At 43.6% G+C, this 24,959-nt stretch overlaps 3 protein-coding genes across 6 annotated transcripts; all 3 read left to right on the top strand.

Moving 5' to 3' along the window:
• The first annotated feature begins 4,381 nt into the window (after nt 1-4,381).
• LOC124707078 (protein AE7-like) lies at nt 4,382-5,843 on the top strand. The gene is made up of 5 exons (XM_047238737.1): nt 4,382-4,590; nt 4,706-4,811; nt 4,905-5,004; nt 5,316-5,361; nt 5,464-5,843. The coding sequence occupies exons 1-5, from the start codon at nt 4,467-4,469 to the stop codon at nt 5,562-5,564; spliced, it is 477 nt and encodes a 158-aa protein (XP_047094693.1). The 5' UTR covers nt 4,382-4,466; the 3' UTR covers nt 5,565-5,843.
• Nucleotides 5,844-6,807: 964 nt separating this feature from the next.
• Nucleotides 6,808-8,772, top strand: LOC124648286 (FBD-associated F-box protein At4g10400-like). The gene is made up of 2 exons (XM_047188076.1): nt 6,808-7,268; nt 7,647-8,772. The coding sequence occupies exons 1-2, from the start codon at nt 6,808-6,810 to the stop codon at nt 8,569-8,571; spliced, it is 1,386 nt and encodes a 461-aa protein (XP_047044032.1). The 3' UTR covers nt 8,572-8,772.
• LOC124707077 (F-box/FBD/LRR-repeat protein At3g26920-like) lies at nt 8,468-14,884 on the top strand. 4 transcript variants are annotated; one of them, XM_047238736.1, is made up of 7 exons: nt 8,468-8,578; nt 10,504-10,551; nt 10,651-12,032; nt 12,126-13,687; nt 13,770-13,904; nt 14,017-14,051; nt 14,226-14,884. In XM_047238736.1, exons 4-7 carry the CDS (start codon nt 12,803-12,805, stop codon nt 14,554-14,556), a joined length of 1,386 nt encoding a protein of 461 aa, XP_047094692.1. In that variant the 5' UTR covers nt 8,468-8,578; nt 10,504-10,551; nt 10,651-12,032; nt 12,126-12,802; the 3' UTR covers nt 14,557-14,884. The 4 variants fall into 4 exon arrangements, with proteins under 4 accessions (XP_047094692.1, XP_047094691.1, XP_047094690.1 ...); XM_047238735.1 differs by lacking the exon at nt 8,468-8,578 and having other exon boundaries at nt 8,882-10,551; nt 10,651-10,862; nt 11,937-12,032; XM_047238734.1 differs by lacking the exon at nt 8,468-8,578 and having other exon boundaries at nt 8,882-10,551; nt 10,651-10,862; nt 11,645-12,032.
• The last annotated feature ends 10,075 nt before the right edge of the window (nt 14,885-24,959 follow it).

The following is a 24,959-nucleotide window of genomic DNA, read 5'->3' as shown; positions in this document are numbered from 1 at the left end:
GTGTCTGCTTTGGTACACCCACCCCTCCTCCCAAACTCAAACACATCGAGGGATGGGATAGCTTTGTACCACTTTTGGAGTGGGTGTACGGAAGGCAAGCCTCATTTGATAATTATCCCAGATCCGCCAGTTCTATGAAACCTCATGAAGAATCTCATGTCCAGCAAGAACAGTTGTGAGTTTGTGTCTATCGTAATTTGTGTCTTGCGGAGAGGATGATGTCGCGGCGTATTGGTGCTCGCAAGTTTTCTATTTGTCTAATGACGCTCATTCAGGTACGACTCCATCAAGGAACTGTAAGTTTCGTGTCCCCTATCTATGTTTGGGAGGAGTTGGGAATATCTCCCAGCCCACTTTGGCGGCGATCTCTCAAGATCATGGTCGTCGACTTCTTCTAGTCGAGATCGATGACTTGCCAGTTGTTGCGGGGTCGGGGTCTTTTCAAGCTTTCTCTTATATGAGTGTAGCTACATCAGAGGCTTAGAGGCGGCAACGAGCTTTGCTCATGGCGCACCATCGAGGAATGCAGAAGGAAAATGGTGCTCACATTTTCAAGAACTTGTGTTATTTCTTATTTTTGTGAGGATGTTCTTTTATGGGCTAGTTTTAGGTAATATATGGTTTTAGGCCTTTTCCGAAAAATGAGAGTATTGTTCAGTGGATCAATTATAATATAGGTCTTCTCGTAATATTCTTACGGCATGTACAATGATAATATCTTAGCACTGTTATGTAGGATAAATACTGAGGTGGAGGAGAGATAACGTTGAAAAAGGAGTTTGTCTTCTCTTAATTAAGAGATGATCTCTTAGCACAATTTGTCTCACCACAAATTTAATACCTATCTAATTATTATAAATATGACTAAAAATAACCCATTGTATATCATATTTTATTGTTATATCTGAATTACGTGGCGGCGCTAAGATAAGATAGCTTATCAACCATTGCGCATGCCTTTATGAGTGATCGTAATCCTATCAATTAATCAATAAAACTGTTTGAATTCATATAATTTTTTATGTTTAACAACATAATCTGTTTGTCTCCGCTCAGCGATGTGTACAAAATTCTCATGCTGCTCATCACTGTGGGTTGCATCAGGGCAACCGTGTTGCTTCCGTCACCCGCGAAACGTTTTTCGTTTCCCATCTGGCTCGCTCGCTCGCTTCCCCGTACCAGGCGGCGGCGTGAATCGACCGCGCGCGGTGGCGGATCGACCACAGACGGCGGCGGCGGCTTCTGTCCAGGTATCTCCATAATCTCCCCTCTCCCCTCTCTTCTCTAGCCTGCTCCTCCTCGCTCGTCGCTCGTCTCTCTGTCTTGGGCAGGGTTAGGGTCTTAGGGAGGCGCCGGATCCAGCTGTCCAGCATCACTAATTTGATTTTGAAGTTATGTTGCCATTGTAACTTTATGCATGCGGCATGCCCATAGCTGTTTAAATAAGAGGGCCATTAGTTCAGTATTATCATCATCTCTCTAAGACGAATTGGTAACACGGGAAAGTTTATTGTAACCAAGATTCCAGTGTTCATTTATCACATTGGCTAATTTAGATAGCAATCACCCGAAATTTGTTCCAAGTTCCAACTGTGGCCCTTTTCTCATGCTACTCTCTACCTATCCCCTAGTAGCGTTAAACTTATATAAGCCTATTGACTGTACTTTGGCAATTTGACATTGAGTAAAGAAGAGCACCATGATGCAGATCTTCAGCTTGTGATTAGGCTCTGTTTGGTTCATCATTATTTCAGTATCTGTGTGCTTCGCCACTGGCAGAGCAGTGTACAAGTCGCAAGCTATTTATGAATCTAGGCTTGTGCGATTTGTGTTGATCAACTTGCCTTTCTTTCAAGTTCCTTGATCTGAACATGTTTTTTTTTTCTATGTTGAGGAAGCAAGGGGAATAGTTAATTAGTTCTATTTCGGAAGTAACCATATTTGCCCAGATATTTGCAAATGGGCTTGTTCTATTTTCTGAAATATAAATATTCTTTAGCATTTACTGCCTATTGATTTGACTGTAATATAGAGGGAAAGGCCTTACAATATAGGTACACTTTGTGTCAAGCGACACACAGAAACACTAGCTCAAGAACCAAGAGGAGCCCTCTTTCCAGAACACAAAGCCACCTGACTTCTTCTTCACGGACATGTGCTAACTCAAACAGCTTGATCTCAGCAATAATCTGATTAGCAAGCACCGCTGCCGACATTGACATGCTCTGAAAAATACGGCTCCCTCTTTCCTTCCAAATGTTTCAGACTACATTTTATTTTTGACGGTGAACGGCAGGAGCTCTGCCTTTCCTACATAGGCTGCCAACGTGATCTCCTTTTTCCTTTGCTCGTGCATCTTCCCTCTTTGCAGCGTTGTCCACCATCTTGAGGTTGAATATGAGTTTCTCGCCACCTTCGTGTAATTTTGAAATTTACTCCACACTTCCTTCGTGTAAGAGAAACTCAAAGCGAGGTGTGGTGTCTTTTCTAGCTCTTGATCACAAAGGCTGCAGCAATCATCATGAGGCCATCCTCTGGATCTAAGCCTGTCTGCAGTCCAATTCCTGTTGTGAAGCATAAGCCATAAGTAGAACTTCACCTTCCCTTCAGCCCTTATTTTCAAAACATAATCCAAATCCGGTTCCAAACAACGCCCATGAAACTGCGCCTCATAAGCTGAGCCAGCAGAATAAACACCATCCGCCTTCCATTTTATTGGATCTTCAGCATGGTACAGCTGGACCTGCTGAATTTTGTCCATAGCGCCACAAACTGATCAAGCTGCACCTCAGTAGATATGCTCTTCATTGAGCTCTTTCACATGGAGAAAACGTATCATAGGTTGCCCATGCTGAGCGTGACTTTCTCCCCTCTTTCACAAGTTGTTAATTCGCCGCTGGGGAATTCACACAAAAGGGAAGGACTTATTCTCAACGAAAAAAGTGCTCTCTGAACCGAACGTGAAAGTTGTTTTCCATCAGACGGCTGTTCACGTAATTCCACTCTCGGCTTGGATTATATATCCATTTGGTCTGCTTACTCTAACAAAAGATCCGTAGCTACCTGCTGCTGGGTGCACTTATAACACGAACCAAGTAAGCGGGTATCTGAGCTGGAAAGACCCAATTCATATTCCATTAATTAGATTAGGCCATTTGTACCCCTGGCAAACTCGAACTTTCGTAAAAATGGTCTCTATTCATATGTATGAAATACATATATGAAATACGTATGTGGAGTTCCCTAGAATTTCATGTGATTGCTTCGCTCTACAGACGAAAGTGCCGGATAGTCAATGGTAACCAGAAGATCTATGGTTTTCGAGAGAAGGTATCATCCTTCTTCTTATGCACTTGCTACTCAGGAAACCTCTTTTAAGAAAGACCAAGCTGAACCCGGCCTAGGTATAAGAGATCCTTACAGTCATCGCCTCCTTGACAGTTAATCCTTTTCGCCGAACCAAAGCGAACACATCAGGAGCCAGTTGACCTGGAGCTTGCCCGTTTAGCCATTGGTCTTTCCAGAATCTTGCTTTCTTTCCATTACCAACAGTGATTGTTGTGCATGCTGAAAATAAATCTCTATCGGTTGCATCGCACGGGGTATTGGTCCATTTCCATGGCCTGTCAATCTCAGCCCAGCTCAACCATTCCCATCACAATCGGAGAGCTCTACCGAAACACTGAATGTCCTTGATTCCCAGGCCTCGGAGCTTCTTTGGAGCACAGACTTTCTTCCAGTTGACCATACACTTGCTTCCCTTCACCTCCTCTTCAGCTGCCCAAAGGAACCCATGTCTTTATTGCCTATCGATACTAGATTGTGATTTTACTTAACAAGTCAGGTTTCCATTGGGTGTCGTGGGATTAAATTTGCATGCATAGTTTGAAGAATAGGCTTTTGAAATATGCTTGAACCTTTTTTTCAACATGAAGTAGTTTCGAAACATCAACCATCTGAGACCAACCTGTCGGCAGGTCAGATTTGATTAAAGTTTTAAAATAATTATACTTTAAAAATGTCGTAGAAATGGTCATTGAATGTTCAGTCCTACTCTAGTCTTGGTTGTAGTGTGTAAACATTTTACAAGAATAGTACCCAGTGATAGATTTTGTTTGAAAAGAAGGCACTCCGTTAGATGTTCGAAAGATGAGAACTGAGTTCCAGCTGGCAAGGCAAGCGAGTGCGCAGCCAGCCCACCCGGGTTAGAATCCCCATCTCGCGGTAATTTCGCAGGGAGGGGCGAACTTTAAACCGGGTTATCATCCTAGCGTCCATCCTCTGGGAGAGTCTCATCCTACCTAACAACGTATAGCCTAGGGAGGGATCATTCCCCCGTTGGTCAACGTTTAGATGTTCCAAAGATGGAGAAGAGAAGGACTTAATAGTGTTTTGACATAATTTTTATGCTTTCAACTTTCAGGAATTTTCTGTCTAAGCCAAATTAGTGCACTGCAGAGAGATAAATGGTCATGGAGTTGATAAATGCTAACCCTGTGGTACATGAGAGAAAAGAGAGGCACACCAGACAAGCACCTGAAAGCACAGATGAAACTGCAGTGGAGCTCATAGACCAGCTAGAAATATTTGATATCCTCTTTATCGTCTTTCCTGCGTGTATGGAGTGTACCATGATTTCCTGCTATACTTTTTTTTGACTGGGTTCTGCTATCATAATTATTTTTGTACTCCTTAATATTCTTACAGCATATTAGAGATATAAAGGACCCCGAGCACCCATACTCATTGGAAGAGCTTAATGTGGTAACTGAAGACTCGGTTGAAATCAGTAATGAACTCAGTCATGTCAGGTAAGTTGGTATCTATGTTGGAACTTCTGATGCTACTGTTCAGGATTCTGAATGAAGTTAAATTGTGAGGATTCCTTATTGCTTTGGTTTCAGGGTCACTTTCACCCCAACAGTGGAGCATTGCAGTATGGCAACTCTTATTGGCCTTTGCTTACGTGTGAAGCTCATGCGGAGTCTTCCTCCTCATTACAAGGTCTGCTTTGGGTGTGGAGTACAAAAATTTCCTGCTATTCTAGATTCACACACAATCATGAATTGCCTAAAAGGGGGAAAAAGGGAAAAATCATGAGCTGCCTGAATAAGTTACTGGATCCATGAGATATAATTTCATCATATGCAATTTAGGAAGTCCTGGAAATCTGTGCTAGACTTTCTTTTTGTGTAGACCACTTAGCTTGCTTCTGCTGTCATGGAACAAGTTTTCCCTTTTGCATTTAAAATTCAAATAAATATATCTGTCTGCTGCTTATTGCTCATAGTTTGTTCTATTTCTGATCTGTGTAGGTAGACATAAGGGTGGCGCCTGGATCACATGCAACTGAAGCTGCCTGTATGTGTTCTACGAGCTACTACAGTCTACAGCTTTATACCACAGTTACCACATTCTCCGCCTGGAAAAACATCTCAGTATTCTATCCCCTTCTTTTTCCAGTGAACAAGCAACTGAACGACAAAGAACGTGTTGCGGCTGCATTGGAAAACTCAAACCTGCTGGACACAGTCGAGGAGTGCCTGTCATCAACGCTTGGTTGAGACCTGAATTACAACTGAAATTGCCAACGCGTTGATATGCTCAGACTAGTGCAGATTAATTTCATCCGAGATAAATACCTAGGGTGGTGCAGGTCGTGTGCATGAAGTTTTGGTGCTGCCGCTTCAGCTCTCATATCGTAATCTGTATGTCCTTGAGTGCTACTGTTTTCCTATTTCATGGAGAAACTGGGTGCTGTTCTGTTTTTGTACGTTCTCATTGTATATCGGGTGATGATGTGATGATTGGTGCAATCTCTCAAAAGATGTATGATTAGTCTTACCCTCAGTCATAAATCGCACGCGTTCCTTATAAGATGTCTCGTGTTTACCGAGCAGGATTCTCTGTCATTTGTTTCCGGAGAGACGGTGAAGGGGATTAGATGGCCGCCAGGCACTAGGAGAGTAGTGGCGACCACGTCCTTACTTTGCTCTGACTCCTCCGCCATGCCTGCGATTCCACGGATGGCCATCGCAGGTACTCCATGGTTATGAAGCATGCAAACATCAGCCAAACATATATACTAGCCTAGTATGCACGTTAAGAAGCTCCGATTTCACTTCACTATTGAATATTTATTGATAGTGTAACTAGGCCTAGGAAAACTTTGACATACTCATCAACATGTTTACTTACCTAGGCAGTCTTTTTTTTTGTCACGGGCTAGTACTCTAACCAAGCAAAGTCCCTTTGTGACGAGCGACTCAAGCCGGCATTTCGACCCATGGGTACGTCTGCCCATGGGCACCCGACCCGAATGGGTAGGGTATGTGTTTCGATGTTCGCCCATGGAAACGACCCATGGGAAACCCGATTAGTCGTGGGTCGGATATGGGTATCAGTCTATGCCCACGGGTTGCCCGATGGGTCACCCGATTAATATTACTAATTAAAACAATTGAATTATTTTGTATGGTACGTGGGCTATGATACACATACATTATACATGTAGACAGTATACATCGTTTACATACAAAGCTCTTGTATCCAGACACCAAACATGTGCATATTAGTACTACTTACAGTCACAAAGCCATGAACGGGAACACACCACTCTTCGTCCTGGCAGGGCAGCCCAACAATGTGTCGATGTGTTCTAAATATTTGGTTGCATCAAACTCTTCATTTTTTTTTTGTACCCGATGGGTTGCCCGATAGGATCGGGTTGACCGATGGGTTTAGGCATGGGTCTTATTTCTTACCCATGGGTAGAGTCGTAGGTCACAAGTGTGCGTGATAAGGGTGATGGGAATGACCAAACCCGACCCCAGCCTTACGAGCGACTGGTCTGGGCTGGGCTCCATCCTTCCGTGGGCCGTGGCTCGCTCGACGAACTACCAAGTTCCTTCTCACGGCCGACGGGACCAGACCAAGTTCTCCAGTCTCCTTCTCACGGCCGACCATGGCCGCTCAATCCCAGCGCCGGCCGTGGCTCTCTCCCCTCTGAATCCCTCACTCAGCTCCACTCCTCTGCCCGACCGCTGCAGCCCAGCGCCGCCGCCGGCACTTCTCTCCCACTTGGCCCACGATCCCATCGCGGCTAAGCCCGACGCGGCGACCTGCAGGCGACGCGAGGAAGCGCGCCCTCCGCCGCGCTCGTCCGACGCAGCGACTCTCCCCGCCCCTCCCAGCTCTTCCCGACGCTCCTTTGCTGCATCCTCCACGGTATTGCTTCTTCTCAGCCTTCTCTTAGGTTACACAGTACGGTTATTCGTAGACTGCACCCACAAAATTCAGATTTTGCTGTTTGTCTGTTTCGGCGTGAATTGATGGGCGATTTCATTGTAGAAATAGATGTCAAACGATGCTCAATGTCATTGAACTGATGTTTGTCCAAATGCTTCTGGAATACACGATCTTGTGCTACTGAAATTGTTGCTGACCATGTCTCAAGAGGCAAGGGCTTGTAAGTCTTTTTTTTGTGGGTGTTTGGCTCAGTTAGTGCATAACGGTATTTTGGCTCAAGAAAACGGAACTGTGTGGTATTTTGGCAAGTGTGGGTTTTTCCGGTGCTATTTTGCCAAGTTCGGTTTTGACTAATGGTATTGTGGCTATTCTCTCAACCAAATTCGTGCTGCGTGCAGGCCGCCGGCCATGAAGGAAGAGGAGGAGGCGGTGGCGGAGGCGGCGGCAGCGCGCGATCCCAAGAGACGCAGATCCGGTGGCCAGCAAGTGCCACCCGGGGGCGGCGAGGAGCAGGGAGGCCTCGGCGCCCTAGACCTCATCAGCGGCCTCCCCGACGAGGTGCTCGGCACCGTCGTCTCCTTCCTCCCCACCAAGGACGGCGCCCGCACGCAGGTCCTCTCCCGCCGGTGGCTCCCCCTCTGGCGCTCCAACATGGCGCCGCTCAACCTCGTCGTCGACCGCGACCTCTGCAGCGACCCATCGCGCGCCGCGGCGGTGGTCTCCAAGATCCTCTCCGACCATCCCGGCCCGGCTCGCCGCCTCTCCATCCACATCATCCCCCACCGCGGCTTCCGGGCCAAGGTCGCCCCCTGGTTCCTCTCCGAGAAGCTCACCGGCCTCCAGGAGCTCGAGGTCACCAACCCGCGCAGGAAATGCTACCCTCTGCCACGCCACGCGCTGACCCGCTTCGCGCCCACGCTCCGCCTGCTCAAGCTCAGCGGCTGCCGCCGATTACGCGAGCTGCCGAGTTTTCCGCGCCTCAAGCAGCTCATCCTCAACGACGTCGGCATCTCGGACGACTCTCTTCAACGCATGATCTCCAGCTGCGCGGTTCTGGAAAGCCTTTCGCTGCGGAGCGTGAGGTTTGGCCGCCTTTGCATCAGTTCCCAGACCCTTAGGAGCATTGACCTCCATGCACTCCGCTCAAAAGGATTGGAGCTGCTCATTGAGGACGCCCCTTGTCTAGAGAGGTTGCTACCAGATTTTCCAAATGACGGTCTCGCGACCATCAGAGTGATCCGGGCTCCTAAGCTGCACATATTAGGTTTTTCTTGTCTGAGGGCATATCCACACTCAACCTTGGAATTAAACTTGCGAATGTAGAAGACAGGTGAATGTTACTAGTTGTTATGTGTTCTGCTTAGTTGGTACCGATTGTTCTCTCCTGCTTGGTGTCGTATTGTAAGCTGGTAGTACCTGAAGGCAACTAATATGTTTGGGTATCTACCACCTGCTCTAATGAGAAGACACATGCTTGTGTTTTTTTAATCTAAAACCATACAATATAAAGTTTAGTTCTCCGCATTTAGTTCATTACATCTGTGTCAGCAAGTTAATAAAATTAGAATTTCAATTTTCCAACGAAGAAGCATAATGTTTAGTTTTTTCTAATTTGGCCAATAATGCGGTGCCTGGTTTACAACGGCCATTCATTTTGCACATTTAGAATTTGTTGACTTACATTTGTCATTACTTAGTTTACTGTCATGAAATAGTATGTAGAGTTTAAATGGTGATTTTTCTCATTCATTTAGGTGGATCAAAACTTACCTTTTCAGCACTGTTTTTAATAATTTCATGATCTCATTATGTCATAAGTTATGAAGAAGGAGAAGGCTACACTTGATTTATCAGTTTGTTATTCATGGCTTGAATATCAAAAGATCAATTACTATATCCGTACTTCAAAGATGTCTAAAGAACCAGTTTAATTGCAATGACCCATTATAAAAAAATATATTACTGTGTTGATCTCCAAAATAATCTATTTGTAGCTCCGAAATCCCCATACTAATGTTGGATTATAAGGATGCTTGGTTAAAATTGCTTTGTGTATTTTAAACACTAGCACCTTGTTCATGTCATCACTTGTCAGTTGAAGGAGTATACCAACTGATTTCGCACGAAAATAAAGTATACCAACTCATAATATGCTAAGAAATAGTTTTTTTTTCATTGTCAGTCTACCTGTATTTTCATTTCAAGGATGCATTATTTGTTGCTCCTACCAATTGGTAAGAGCGGTGTGCTGCTACTTTGGGTAATATGGTAGGTGTATCTGTTTGCTTGTGTTCTGTTTCGCTCTGACTGATAGAGAATTTGTTTGCTCTCGCGAGCTGCCAATTAACACTTTGTCCAATATGTCTTGCATAAGCACTCTGTTTGCAGCAAGCAAGCAGGTCCTAGTACACTGACACTACTCCACAATCACAGAGACCTGACAGTAACCTAGATGCACGTCCAAACCAAACAACTTTGATTGAACTCCCAACAAACAACGTATACACAATGACCCCTGAAATGCAGAGATGTTACATAGCTCAATCTAGTTTGTTCAAATCATATGCAAACAATAGCAGAGTTTGTTGTACCACGAGAGCTAAAAACTCAGGGATGTTACGCAACCAAAAATGATCTATTTCATTCGGCAATTTTTTGTTACCCGCTCTGGAGCAAACAAGGATTCAGGAGTGGTGCCTAAAGCCAAGATTAAAATGTAGAGCCGCGAATGTACAAGGCGCCTGAATGGTATTACTAGTATATATATATGTGTGTTATGCTTGGCAGGCAACTTATTAGCAACATTGGAGCATTGCAGTATTGCAACTAATATTGGCCTTTGCTTGCGTGTGAAGCTCAGGCGGAGTCTTGCTCCTCATTACAAGGTGTTCTGTTGGTGTGGAGTGCAAGCATTTCCTGCTATTCTAGGTTCACACACAATCATGAACTGCCTAAAAGGGAAAAAGAAGAAAAAACATATGCCGCCTGAATATGTTACTGAATCCATGAGATTTTTAATAGTATGTTAGCATCATATACTTCTGGATGTTACTGAGCATCACACTCAATTTAGGAAGTCCTGGAAATCTGTGCTAGATGTTCTGGTTGCGTTGACCACGCAACTTGCTGCTGCTGTCATGGAAAAAGTTCTTCCTTCTGCCTTCAGAATTCAAATAATTATATCTACCTGCTGCTTACTGCTCATAGTTCTTCTAATAGAAAAAATGACAGCATATTAATTTCAGATTTTTGTAGGTGGACATAATAAGGCGGCGCCTGGATCACATGCAGCTGAAGCTGCATGTATGTGTTCTATGAGCTACTACTGCTTTATACCTTACAGTGACCACATTCCCTTGCCTGGAACAACATCTCAGTATGCTCTCATCCCTTCTTTTCCAGTGAACAAGCAACTGAACGACAAAGAACGTGTCGCAGCTGCGTTGGAAAATTCAAACCTGCTGGACACACTCGAGGAGTGCTTGTCACCAATGCTTGGTTGAGACCTGAATTACATCGGAAGCCTGTTCCAGACTACTGCAGATTAATTTTATCCAAGATACCCTTGGGTGTCGCAGGGCGTGTGCATCAATTTTGGTGCTCTGCACCTCTCAGTAAGCATATTGCTGCCGCCTCAGCTCTTTCTGTTTTCATTTTTCTTGCAGAAACTGAGTGCTATGATTTTGTATGTTCCGATTGTACATCGAGAGATGATGTGCTGATCCTTGGCATAACTGAAAAGATGTCTGGTTACTCTTACCCTCGGTTAGAAATGGCATGTTTTCGTTACTCCTCGTGTTACGGATTGACACATTTACCCTTGGTTATTAATGGCATGTTTTTGTTACTCCTTGTGTTTACGGATTGACATAATTACCATCTGAAGAAATGCTTACCATCCTACCCACCAAGCATGCTTGGCATGTTCTAGTGACTTGAATGTAATTGCAGCCTTTGCCTTGGTCTCAGAATTAGAACGTCCACTCTCTTGTGGGAGTATCCATCCATCCATCCATCCATGAATCTCTGAAGCTGTCATGGCGAACCCTGGTTCTTCCTTGTATGGTTTAACTGTCTTTACCCTGCTGGAAGTTTCTGTAGCAGATGTCCAGGGGAGCGAACAACCGTGTGTCTCAACATTAACCATCTGACACATGTCTGTCGGAGTGTCAGATTGGTTGAAGTTTCAAAATAAGTATACTTTTAAAAATGTCATGGAAGGGTCACTGGATGTCCATCCAACTTGAATCTTGCTTGTATTATGCAAACATTTTACAGAAATAGTACCCAGTGTTAGATTTCGATTGAAAGGGAGGGCGCTCCGTTAGATGGTCAAAACTCCGAGAATAGAATGGCTTAATACTGTTGACATGATTTTCATGCTTTCAACTTGCAGGAATTTGTTTGTCTAAGCCAAATTAGTGCATTGCTGAGGGAAAATGGTCAGGGGGTTGATAAATGCTAACCCTTTGGTACATGAGAAAAAAGAGTGGCGCACCAGACATGCACCTGAAAGCACAGATGAAAATGCAGTCGAGCGCATAGACTAGCTAGAAATATTTGATATCCCCTTTGTTGTTTTTCCTGTGTGTATGTAGTGTAGCTCGCTTTCCTCCTATGCCTTTTTTTAATCTGGGTCCTCCTATCATAATTATTTTTTATTCCTTAATATTCTCACAACATATTAGAGATATAAAGGACCCTGAGCACCCATACACATCGAAGAGCTTTAATGTGGCAATTGAAGACTCAGTCGAAATCAGTGATGAGCTTAGTCATGTCAGGTAAGTTGAATATCTACAATCGAACTTCCAATGTACTATTCGGGATCCTGAATGAAGTCAAATCGCGAGGGCTCCCTGTTGCTTTGGTTTCAGGGTTACTTTCACCCCAACAGTGGAGCATTGCAGTATGGCTACTATCATTGGCCTTTGCTTAGGTGTGAAGGTCATGCGGAGTTGCGGACTCTTCCTCCTCATTACAAGGTATGCTATGGTCGTGGAAGGAAAAATCATCATGACCTGCCTAAAAGGAAAAATCATGAGCTGCATGATTATGTTACTAAATCCATGAAGTCTCGGAAATAATATGTTAGTGTTGTTTACAATTCAGGATGTCCTGGAAATATGTGCTAGACCTTCTATTTGTGTCAACCGCTTAACTTGCTGTTGCCATCGCGGAACAAGTTTTTTTTTCTTTTGCCTTCAGAATTCGAATACTGCCTACCCCAACTTGCTTGGGAAAAAGGCTTTTATGTTGTTGTTCAGAATTCAAATACTCCAAACTCACTTTGGAGACGGGGCATTTACCATAATGTAATTACCTTAAAGATCTATGCACAATAAATGCAAGATACAACCCCGCCCATACCACTTGTCCATTGCAAAATCACAATCGGGACCTTGAAAACCCTGGTTCCCCTTCCCCCTTCCCCAATATCCAATCCCCTCACCACATCCTCGCCAGACCAAATTCCACCGGTACGCAGGTCGCCGGTCTAGAGGAGGAGGAGGAGGAGGAGGAGGAGGAGGAGGAGGAGGAGGAGAAGGCGGCGATGCGCGCTCCAAAGAGGCGTAGATCTGTTCGAGTCGACGGCAAGCAAGTGCCACTGGGGGCTAGCAGCGGCATGGATCTGGAAAGCCTTGACGACCTGGACCTCATAAGCCGTCTCCCCGACGATCTGCTCGGCACCGTCGTCTCCCTCCTCCCCACCAAGGAAGGTGCCCGCACGCAGGCCCTTTCTCGCCGTTGGCGCCCACTCTGGCGCTCCACTAGTGCTCCGCTCAACCTTGTGGCGGATAGTAGCCTCTCCGGGGACAACGCGCGCGTCGCGGTGGTCTCCAAGATCCTCTCCGACCATCCAGGCCCGACCCGCCACTTCTCCCTCCGCATCATCTCTGTCCACAGATTTCCGGCGAAGGTCGCCCGCTGGTTCCGCTCCGAGGCGCTCAATGGCCTCGAGGAGCTCAGTGTCACCAGCCAAAGGATCGACCGCTACCAGGTGCCGCCACATGTTCTGAACCGCTTCGTGCCTACGCTCCGCGTGCTCATGCTCGACCACTGCAAATTCCGTGACCTGGTCGCGCTGCCAAGTTTTTCGTATCTCAAGCAGCTCATCCTGTTTGATGTCATCATCTCGGAGGATTCTCTCCAATGCATGATATCCGGATGCACTGCTTTGGAAAGCCTTTGGCTGCGCAACAGATTTGGTCGCCTTTGCATCAGTTCCCGGACTCTTAGGAGCATCAAACTCTATGCATGTCGCGCAAAAGGAGCTGAGCTGGTCATTGAGGATGCCCCTTGCCTGGAGAGGTTGCTACCAAATTGTCCAAATGATGGTCCGGCGACCATCCGGGTGATACAGGCTCCTAAATTGAGAATATTGGGTTTTTTGTCTGAAGGCATATCCACACTCCACCTTGGCACCACCGTTTTTCAGGTAGCATCAACAACAATTGAGCATTCGACATTCTGATATGCAGGCTATTGTTCTCATTTTCACTTGCTTTGTTTTTCTCCAGAAAATGGTTGCAGTCAGCTTGACAACCAAAATGCTCACAATGAAGATTTTGGCTCTCAACTCAACTGGCGCTAATCTGGATGCCGTTATTGACTTCCTCAAGTGCTTCCCTTGCTTAGAGAAGCTCTATGTCGTTGTGAGTATTCATATTTGTTGCTGTAAATGTCAAAATCAGCATTGTGTCATACTTATTATTCGGTGAACAAGTATTGTAACACCACTTTTATATCACTTTTTTCTATCTCCAGTTGCAGCCAAGAAAAGGTATGAATAACAGAAGGAGGTGAGATTTAGGCTCCCCTTTATTCATTTGTTTTCATTTCATAATTTTGTATTCTGCTTTCTGATGAATCCTTTTTAGTCTTGCTTATCTTATCTTACTTTCATAGTTCTGGTAAGTCATGCACGCGATACAAAGTTAATTATGAAGGAAATTAATATGCGATTTTCAAAATAGGGAATCAAAATTGTTAAAGTATGACCCACTTCATCCGATTGAATGCTTGGAATTCCATCTACAAAAAGTGGTGATTAAGAATTACGATGGCGACAGGAGGCCATGTGTTGACTATGCCAAGTTCTTCGTTTTGAATGCGAAAGTGTTGAAGCAAATAGAAATAGGGTATCTTAACAAGGAAAGCGACAAATGGATGTGTGATCAGCGTAAGCAGCTTCAGGTGGAGAATAGAGCTTCTCGAGATGCACAAATTGAACTAATAAGTGATAGATATGCCATTCCCGTGAACCATGAGTATACCCATGAGTCAATGGCTGATCCTTTTGAATAGATCCTTGTATGGATGCTCCAAGTGTGTTACATAGCCTTTGTGATTCTCTGTAAAATGATCTGCTTCATTCAGCAATGGAGTGCTTTGTTACCACCCACTGTGGAGGAAGCCATGATTGCGGACATATGGTGCCTAAGCCTGAGATTGAAACCCAGAGTTATGAACTTAAAAGACAGATGAATGTTACTAGTCTTTATGTGTTATGCTTAGTTGGTACTGGTTTGTTTCTCTCTTGGTTTGCTATCTTATTGTAAGCTACCTGAAGGCAGCTAATATATTTGTGTACCTATCACCTGCTGTAATGAGAAAAGGAGCCTTGCGTTAGTTATCTGAAATCCTGTAGTAGTATAAAGTTTATTTCTCTGCATGCAATTTATTATTATTTTGTCAGCCAGTCACTGAGATCACTATTTCAATTTGCCAAGAGACAGGTGCAATATCTTTTGGTTTTTGCTAGTCTGGCCAAGAATGCAGGGTTTAGTCTACAACGGCCATTCCTTTCACTTAACATTATTTAGTTTATTACTCTCATAAAATAGGATTAGAGTTCAAATGTTGTTTGCTCTGGTACATTTAGGTGGCACCAAAAGTAAACCTTTTGGTAACACATTCTGTCGATGGAAAAGGCTGATATTGATTTATCAGTTTTATATTCTTATTACATGGCTTGAACACCATAAGAGCAATAATTAATGGTATCTGTACTTCCGAATGAGATGATTGAATAACCAGTTTAATGGCAATGACCCATTAGGATATTCTTCCTATTACTTTGTGTTGATCTCCAATAACTTACTACGTGTTCACCATCAACTGTGAAGGGATGGTGGACACTATCTGAAGAAAATGCTGTCATCGATCCCACCCACCCATGCTGTGGCTAATTCTGCCAATTGCATATGTATGGCTGAATTAATGCAAGCAAAGCTGTGGCAACTGGCAAGTAAAGAAAAGCAGAGTTTATGTTGTGATAGGTGTGTGCCCATTTGGACTGTGAATGCTGATATGTTCTATCGAGTTAATGCAGGGCTGCCTTGGTATCAGAACAGAGAAGCATGGATACTGGATGTCTGGCATCAACTACAGAGCTTGATTTGCTTGGTAACAACATCAGCGTGTAATGCTCTCTGCATAAACACTCTGCCTGCCAACAAGTGCTCTTATTTTTTTTATTGAACACTTTGTGACCCCGGCTGGTGAATAAGTGATACTTCTCATCTTCTTTTTGCCGCACTCAGTTTTGCTACGCCCTTCTCAGGTCACCAAAGATATTCCACTTCGCAGCAGCATATGCTTGCTTTGGAAGATCCTTGCATTGCGCTCGTTCCAAATTTCCCAAGTGATAGGAAGGACGAGAGAGGCGATGGCTTTGCGGTTCGGCATGCTGGCATTCGTCATGCGACGCCACCGAAGGTCGATACAGAGGCCACCCCAAAGGTTGGGTTGTACATCGGGGATGTGCAACCACTGTTCATCATTTTTGAATGAGGCCGCAAAGACGAAGAGAGTACCAACACTAGATGAAACGGTGGGAGACCGATTCCGTGGTTTGCTTGCAAAGGGGGACAAACGCCACAATTTGGCCAACCCCGTTTTGGAGTCGGTCGGCGGTCCAAATGAGATTTTGAGTGAGGAGCCAAGAGAAGAATTTTGCTTTGAGAGGAGTCCAAACCTTCCAAACCGTCTTATGCAAAAAGGAGGAGGTGGGGCTAATAAATTGCACCTTGTAGGCCGACCTCGCGGAGTATTGACCATTAGTCGTAAGGTTTGCAGAGATGTCATCATCCGTGTCCTCGGAGAGGTGAACTTCGTGAACCTTGACCCAAAGATCGATGAATTGGTGAAGGTGGGCCATTGTGAAGTTTTCATCCATAGCTATCTTCCCGACAAAATCGTTTAGCTTGGTGCACTTTTCACCTTTTCTTTTTAGAGGAAGTATAGATGAGAGGAGAAAAATCCTTAGGCTTCCTCCTGCCAAGCCACGGAGCATCCAAAAAAGGCATCTGTACTTCAAAGATGGCCAAAGACAAAGTTTAATCACAATGACCCATTATAAATTGTTTTATTACTCGGTGTTGATCTCCAAAAAGCAATCTACCTGTAGCTCTAAAATTTCCATATTAAGGTTGAATTCTAAGGGTGCTTGGTTAAAATTGCTTTGTGTTATATTTGGCCACTTGCTCCTCTTGGATATTTTAACGAAAAGCACCTTGCTCATGTTGTCATTTTTTTGACGAAAATTGCGCTGATCTATTAATAATCATCAATAGCAGTAAAAACAGATTCAAAAGTAATAAAAATTACAAGTAGGTCTTTCAAACACCTTGCGACGACTACAAACACTGACGCGAGCCGAAGGCGCGTCGCCGTCCTGACCCCTCCATCACCAGAACCGAGCAAAGCTTGTCGTAGTAGAGATTGTTGTAGTAGACAAACGAGAAGTCGTCGTGCTAAGGCCCCAAAGGACCAGCGCACCAGAGCAGCAACCGTCGCCAAAGATGATAACCATAGATCGGAAGAGACTGACCTGAAACCACACCAACGAACACAAAAACCGATCAGATCCCTCGATACCCGCCGGGCACATGACTCCACGCGCCCTCCGATGATGCTAGATACACCACCAGAGTGAGAATAGGACAGGAGGACCTTATTCTAACATCAAGATGGAACCGTCGCCTCTCCATCCCGAAAAAGAGACTGAAAATAACCTAACAAAGAACAAAAAACCTCCCGCTGAGGAGAGGCCGTGGTCTACCACACCTCCAACACTTCAAAGCCACCGGAGATGGAGTGGACCAACGGCATCGCCGGCGAGGGGACGGAATTCTAGATAGGTTTTTCCAGCCGCCTACGTACCTTGTTTATGTTGTCACTCGTCAGTTGAAAAGGTATACCAACTCATCTCCCACACAAAAAAATGTATACCAACTCATAATATGGTAAGAGATCGTATTTTCATTATGTCTAGCTGCATTTTCATTTCAAGCATGTATTATTTGTTGCTCCTACCAATTCGTAAGAGTGATGAATCGTGTGGTGCTCTAGTGACTCGATTTTTATCTGTACTAGATGGACCTAGTGCGGACAATGGTGCTAACAAAAAGATCAAACCAGTGTTTCACGTATAGGAATTGCAACCTTATAGCAATAGTGCTTGGCCTTCTACTCATCGGAACCGCTTAGCCTGATATTCAAATCCATAGTTATGAACATAAAAGACATATGGTGGTGGAGGAAGACGACGAGGCCACGCAGGATTCCACCGAGGCGGAGAATCCTGGTGGCAGCCGCGGTTGCCGGAAGAGGACCCCGCCTCGTGGTCGTGGGTGCCCTTCTTCATCCAGCTCGGCAGCTTCATCTCTGGCGGGCGGGCTGCGGATAGCGATCTGGCGAGACAAGTGGTGCAGCTGCCGATCCAGGGCCAACTTAAGTAGCCCTGACCACGAGCATCGATGCCGGCGCCATCGGTCCAACATCAATGCACGCGTAGCTCGGCACCAGCGGCATCAATGCAGAACCTTAGGCAGCGGTAGTGGTCAGCGGTGGCTTTGATGGCGCGGCTGCTGCCGCCGGTCAGCCTTTCTGCGTCGGGTCGCTTACATGCGGGCCCGTGGCACGCGCGGGAGGACACTCGCGCTGTCCGCGCATTGTCCGCCTCGACCCATCGGTTTTCCAAATTTGGGGAATAGATGCGTCGGCGCGCACTGTTCGGTTCGTTTGCATCGTTCCGCTGGAGCGTGCGCGGCCAGTCCACCAGTCCACGCGGACCGAAATGGACAGTGCAGGACCGGATGAGTCAGCCCGCTGGAGATGCCCTCAGCTCCTCTTGGTTATTTGAAGCACACACCCGTGTTTATTTTTTCGGTTGGAGAACTACTTACCACTCGGAAATTTGTAGCAAAATGCTTTCTCAATCGAAATTCAGTTACATGAGCAGCAAGTATATATAAAGGGGGTCACAGCTGGATAAGAAGTCCTGCAAGGCCGTACTCGGTGCTCGTCAGATGAGCTTCTGGAGCATGCATGCTGCTCAAAATCTGAAGAAATGCTTGCCATCTCACCCACCAACTATGCCTGCCTGCCGTGTGCTGTGTTCATGTGTCTTGAGTGTAATTGTAGCCTTGCCATGGTCTCAGAATTAGAACGTAAACTCTCGTGTGGAAGTATCCATCCATGAAGCTGTCACGACGAACACCGTTTTCTCCTTTTTATGACTTAACTGTCCTCACCCTGCTTGAAGTTTCTGCAGCAGATGTCCAGGGGAGGAGATGTTCCCCCCGCTCCGTCCTTATTTCGGCGAGGCGATGAATGCGGCTTTGGAGCATAGGAGCTGGTTTGCAGCGGCTGTACAAAGCTACAATTTTCATTAACATGGGCATAGTTTCTGATTGGTTGAGTGCGAACAATTCACATGTTTATTTAGCCTGAGCTCCATGCTCTGTATGGTACAATACATCGAACCTTACTGCGGATACTTAGGCCATCTAAGAGCATCTCTATTAGAATATGTAAATTATATACAACATCTACAATATTTTACAACACCTGTTTTGCTTCTTTTTCAGGTTTTTATAACACTTGACATTTTTCTCAAATTCAGATGTTGTAAAATAAAACACTTGGTGCTCCAACAAATATTGTCCAGGATATTTTCTACCAGGCTACTTGGCGGCCTATTAAGAGATTAGAAGATGCCTAGATTGCTTAGCAGACTTCTTATTTTTCGGTGGTTGATTTTTGTATCGACCCTCGTTGATCCATGATTTGTAAACTTTGAATATTCAGGCTTTAATAAAATATTGTTTGCATCAACCGATGCAGAGGCCGGGGTGACCCCATTTCGAAAAAAAAATCTCATTTAGCCGCGTTTTTTTAGAGGCTATAAAAGGATATAGCCAGGTTATAGCAGGCTATTCCATTTAGCCTTTTTTCAAAAATTTAGAATATTTTTGTCATATCTTACCAAAAAAAGAGGAAAACTATGACTCAAATACGATTCGTGATGAAATTATTCAACTATTCAAGACAATCAAGTATTCAGATATTCAACTCACAAGTTTTATCTAATTATACTGAACGCAAATTCGAAAAACAAGAAATAAAAAATAAAACAGAAGAGAAATTCAAAATGCAAGAGGTTTAGCGGCTAAATTAGAGGCTAAACAGGGGCTAAATTGGGTTATAGCCGGCTATTAGCGTTTTTTCTCATTTAGCCTACAAAGGACATAGCCGCAGCGGCATGTCTTCTGAAAGGCTATAGCCGGACTATAGCTGGTTATTTAAAACTATGATATTCAGGTGTTGTATATTTCATATTTGCAAACATATGGATAAAACTTATATCTAAATGATTTGAAAACACAAATAAGAACCAAATAATGCAAAATATTACATTACACAAATAGTTTATCATTATTACATGAATAGTTTATCATCAGATTGCACACAAATCAGCTCACAAATAGGCATAGTTCATCACAGACACCCTGAATACCAAAACCAACCAACCTGTCCGCAATAAGCAAGCAAGAGTGCAAGGCTTTAGTACACTGACACAACTCTATAAGACTAGTCACAATGGGAAGTATCATACATTAGTATCATGTATATGATACTAGTTTATGATACTACCTCCACAATGCATAGTATCATAATATGGTATCATACTTATGTTATATTTAATGTTTTATAGAATCTCAATGCAAATGTGTGTACATGATGTATTTGTCATGAAGTTTTCTAGGTTTATGTGTCATGATACGGTATCATATTATGATACTACTCTCATCTCTCACCTCATTAATTGATGTGACACATCAGATTTTTGCCAACATGTCATGTATGATACTACTTATGATACTCCCATTGAAGCTAGTCTAATCACATAGAAGCAGACAGTAATGTAAATGCACGTCCAATTGAAGAAGCTTTCATTGAAATCCCAACCAGCACGTACACCCCAAAAAAAAAGCCCTTCAAGTGCAGGGATGTTACAACTTACTAGAGATCGATACATAGCTCAATCTGGTTTATTCAAATCATATGCAAACAATATCGGAGATAGTTGTACTCCGAGAGCTAAAAATTCAGGGTTGCTACCAGCTACTTGTGGTGGTTTTAGTTCAAATTTGTTGTGCAAATATATTTGCGTATCTACTACACCTGCTCCGTCCCATATTGACGTTGCTCTAATTTATTGTGTTGTGGAGCATATAGCTTGGTCCTTTCGCCATTTTTGTGATGTCATAAGTTTAGTTTCTCGATGTATCGCTAGCGTTTGTCGATTCACGTGGTGGCGCTGGCAGCCGGTGCGAGGTGGATGGTTTGGAGCGAGGACGTTAGCTCGAATGTGGCAGATATGTCATTCTTCCGACATCATCGATGATGTGTGTCAGATATTTATCCAAGGAAGCATGGGACATTCCCCGGTCGATTTGCCACAGAGACACATGCGTCATTGGTTGCAGTCGACAAGTTCACCAGCTCAAAAATCCTCTCTCATGTTGGTACTTCTTTGCATCTGGAAATGGTGGAGGCTCGAAATCCCGTCTAGTATGCTCATTGGTGGTATTATTGGAAGGACGGTGGCAGCTTCGAGTGTGTGTGGAAACTATAGGGACCATTGTGTAATTTTCTATCACTTGGGTTCTCTCTATAATGTTAACAGACCAACCGTTTCATCCTTGTCTGTCTTTCATTTTCTATGCTAATTCATTCATCTACTTCTTCTTTTTGTTAATGAAATATGCGGTTACTCTGTCAAAAAGCCAAACATGGTTTTAGCTAGTTAGACCTTTTAAACAGGATTCGTGGAAGCTGGTTTGCTAAACTCTTAGTTTCCAAACAACCACTCAGGCAAAAGTAGTTCTCTTGTTGTGTTTTCACCCTGGAGGTCAGGTATGAGAATAACCCATGTCGGTGATACAATGGTGTGTCATTTTGTCAAAGATGGTCCAAGTTAAAAGGTGTTTCACTTTATCAAATTCTTTGCGACTAAACTCAAAGAAAAAATGCTAGGTATAGAGTTGAAGCGTTGTTGTTAAAGACACACACTTTCACAAGATCATGTAAACGATTCTTAGACTGTCCACCAACACCAAAAAAATAGTGAACCCCATCATCATTGAGACAAATGAAGGTGGTGTGTCTCAACAGTGACAGCTAACTATTATGAGCCATCCTCTACAAAATGCACTTTGAACTTGCTTGTCAATTTCAGACTCCAGAGCAAAATCCACAACATTTTTTCTGTGTGACCTGTTAACAACTCCACGTCTCTCCCAGCCGGTCATCACTATCAATTTTTAATTAATATGGCCAGAAAATTGATCTTTGTTCGAGTGTCAATTCTTTTTCAAGCTGACACCTCATTATATTTTAGTTTGTTCTCCATTGGCCAACTTACAAGCTAGCAAAAAATTTCACCCAAAAATGTTACCAGTCAAATATATGACATGACAAGCTTAGGAGTTTAAACCAAACTTCTGAAGTTGACACACCGGTTCCATTTGTTTTACTTAATAATATCTTAATGATAGTGAACATTTACGCATACCATTTAAGTTCGATAGTCTGTTTTCATTTGTTATGAATACATGACAAGCTTAGGGGCTTAAACCAAACTTCTCAAGTTGCCATACCGGTCCCTTTTTAAACTTATTGATATCATAATGATAATCAATATGACAATGAGCATTTACGCATGCCATTTGAATTTGGTACAAATGTTTTCATTTGTTGTGCATACATGAACGGATACATAGTCCACGTCTGGCGTAAGTACCTATGCATAATGTCACAGTGCAAGCTTGCCCGCAAGGTACCACGAGTGGGCGGCCAGCCCGGAGATCGACGCAAGGAGGGCCACCGCTGATGGGATGTGAGCTGCCCGAAACCTTTTGTTGGCGGCCGCAAGGGAAGGGTCGCTCATGGACGCCCGGGCATTGCTCCGCCAACCATCAAGGGAGCCCTGGTTGCCTATGCCGAGGCCCCTCTCAACTATGTGCCTCTCCTGCATCACCTGCAACGACGAGATACAAATGGAATAATAAGTCAAACCAATTTAATTATAGCATTATTTTCAAATTTATGTCACTTGAGATATTATCGTGTCTAGGCTCTCTGTAACATTCTAAATATTGTTAACCACTTGTCACGGTGTGATCATCAACCATTTTCCCATGCTTGAAGCTTTGATATTGTGTTCTAAATTCTAATATGCCCTTTATCTTCATTACCTGCAGTGCCCACTTCCGGAAAACTCAACTTTGCAAAGTATTCAGCTTTTTGCCAAGTTTATTTTTCTCAGAACTCGCTAACAAAGATTTTCCAAAATATTTTATTGAAAACACTCGCAAAAAATTTATACTTGTTAAAACCTCACCGAGTGGAAAACAAAAAATACTCGGCAAGTCAGAAACTCTGCCGAGTATTTCATACAAAACACTCACCGAAGTTTTGAATTTAACTAAAGTAAATTAGAACAAAATAGAAAAATTGTGCATTAAGTCCATTTGTGTAACTTATTTCCTAGGAAATACCTATACTTGCAATATGCTAATTTGAAAACAATCCTTCGCAAACAATGCTACTCCCTCCATCCCATGAAGGTTGTTTGAGATTTGTCAAAATTTAGATGTCAAAGTTTAGATGTATATAAACACTAAATAGCATCTGAATACATCTAAATTTTGACAAATTCCACACAACCTTCGTGAGACGGATGGAGTATGATGTATGAGTTAATGGACCCTTCCTTGTCATACTTTATTATAATTTGGTCAATGTGGGTATAGAGCTTCATATTTACATGACAAACAACATCGCCAACTAGAATTTTCAACTTTTTGTCACAATAATATTATTTTTCGTTTTATTAGCGTGAACTGTCTTATTAGGTGAATGAAGTACAATAAGTTCATGCCAAAATTGCACCTCAACAAATTTCAAGAAACTTAGAACTAATGGGATGTCTAATTCCTAGGGATGGCCATTTTGTTTTTGTTTTGTAGCTAAGTCTGATTCTATTTTTGAGTTTTAGCCGATATTCAAAAAGTTCACCAAATTTGAACTACGACTATCATGTGGTATTCAAATTTTTTTGGGAAAAAATCGTTTTAAGGTAACCTCCTATGCGGTACCCCAAAGGCAATTTCAGAAATTCGAAGCCCTACTATGAATACCCATGCCGAACCTTTTCTTGAGCTAAATTTAAATGCAACCAACGGAAATTCAAAACTAATCAAAAATGGAAAATTTGCATGGAGTCATTTATGGGACCTAGTTTCCATTAAAATACTTAACTTGCAATATATATGTTATTTTAAAAAAAGTATGACAAAAACTGCTATCATGTATGAGTTAATTTGGATTTCTATCTAGATGAACATGTTGATAGCCAAATGTATCCGAAAGTTTGTCATAATTTTCCCAAAATGGTTACAGAGCTTCATATTGACACGAGAAACAACATTGACTATGAACAATGTTGATGGAGGTACTGCCTGGCGTTCGTGGTGGCATCAATGAAAGTCATAACAAGATCAATGCGCAGATCCTTGTCTGAAAATGTGTTAGCGAAAGATGGTGATGGTGACTTCTGTAGAGTGCACATGCGGTGTGCTCCGAGGGTCTGCTGGGCCTGTGCGCCTGTTTTAGTTGTACGGTCAGGGCATACAGCCGTGGTTCGGTAATCCCAGACCTACGGAGTTGTTCATACGGAAAAACCTTACGGATGGACGTGGACTGAATTGGTTGGTGCAAATCGCTGCCCCTCCCGTGATTCTAGGAGCTGAAATCGCTGGTTGCTTTCCACATCAGTCCGTAACATCAATTTTGTAAAAATGATCCCGTAGTTGTAGCATTACTCGCCGTGGTTACAGATCCTTTCATCAATCTTGTACACATAGTGGCTCTTGTCGCAAAGAAAGTGGCTTCAGATTGATCAACGTGTTATCTTGTAGGCTTTTGTGAATATGCAGAGGCCATGGTACAACCTCCATTTCAAAAAAAAAAAAACTTGGCAAGTCCCTCCAAAGTGCAACCTAAGGAAGAGGATCAATTCATGGATGATCTCACACCGTTGAAATGCAAGGAGATCCGCTACAAGGTTAAATGAAAGTGAAACCTGCCGATCTTTAATTTCATGATTCAAATATCCAGGATTAGAAAACGTTGTCCGGCCACTACAAGATCAGAATTCAAAACAAAGTTCCCTTTTAATTAATTAATTGTACCTTGAGGGTCCTCGGTGTGAAGAGGAGGAGGTTGGCGAGGTCGAACCCGACGGTGGCGATGAGGAGCGCAAGCTGCCGGCGCTCATCGGCCGTCGCCTCCTCCCAAGGGTGGCGAAGCCAGGCGAACGCCGCTGCGGAGACCGCCGTGCATGCTGCGTTCAGCGC

Source organism: Lolium rigidum, chromosome 4, assembly GCF_022539505.1.
Source record: "Lolium rigidum isolate FL_2022 chromosome 4, APGP_CSIRO_Lrig_0.1, whole genome shotgun sequence".
Classification (NCBI taxonomy): Eukaryota; Viridiplantae; Streptophyta; class Magnoliopsida; order Poales; family Poaceae; genus Lolium; species Lolium rigidum.
The sequence above is the reverse complement of the archived record's forward strand: the minus strand, read 5'-3'. Positions and strand labels throughout refer to the sequence as shown.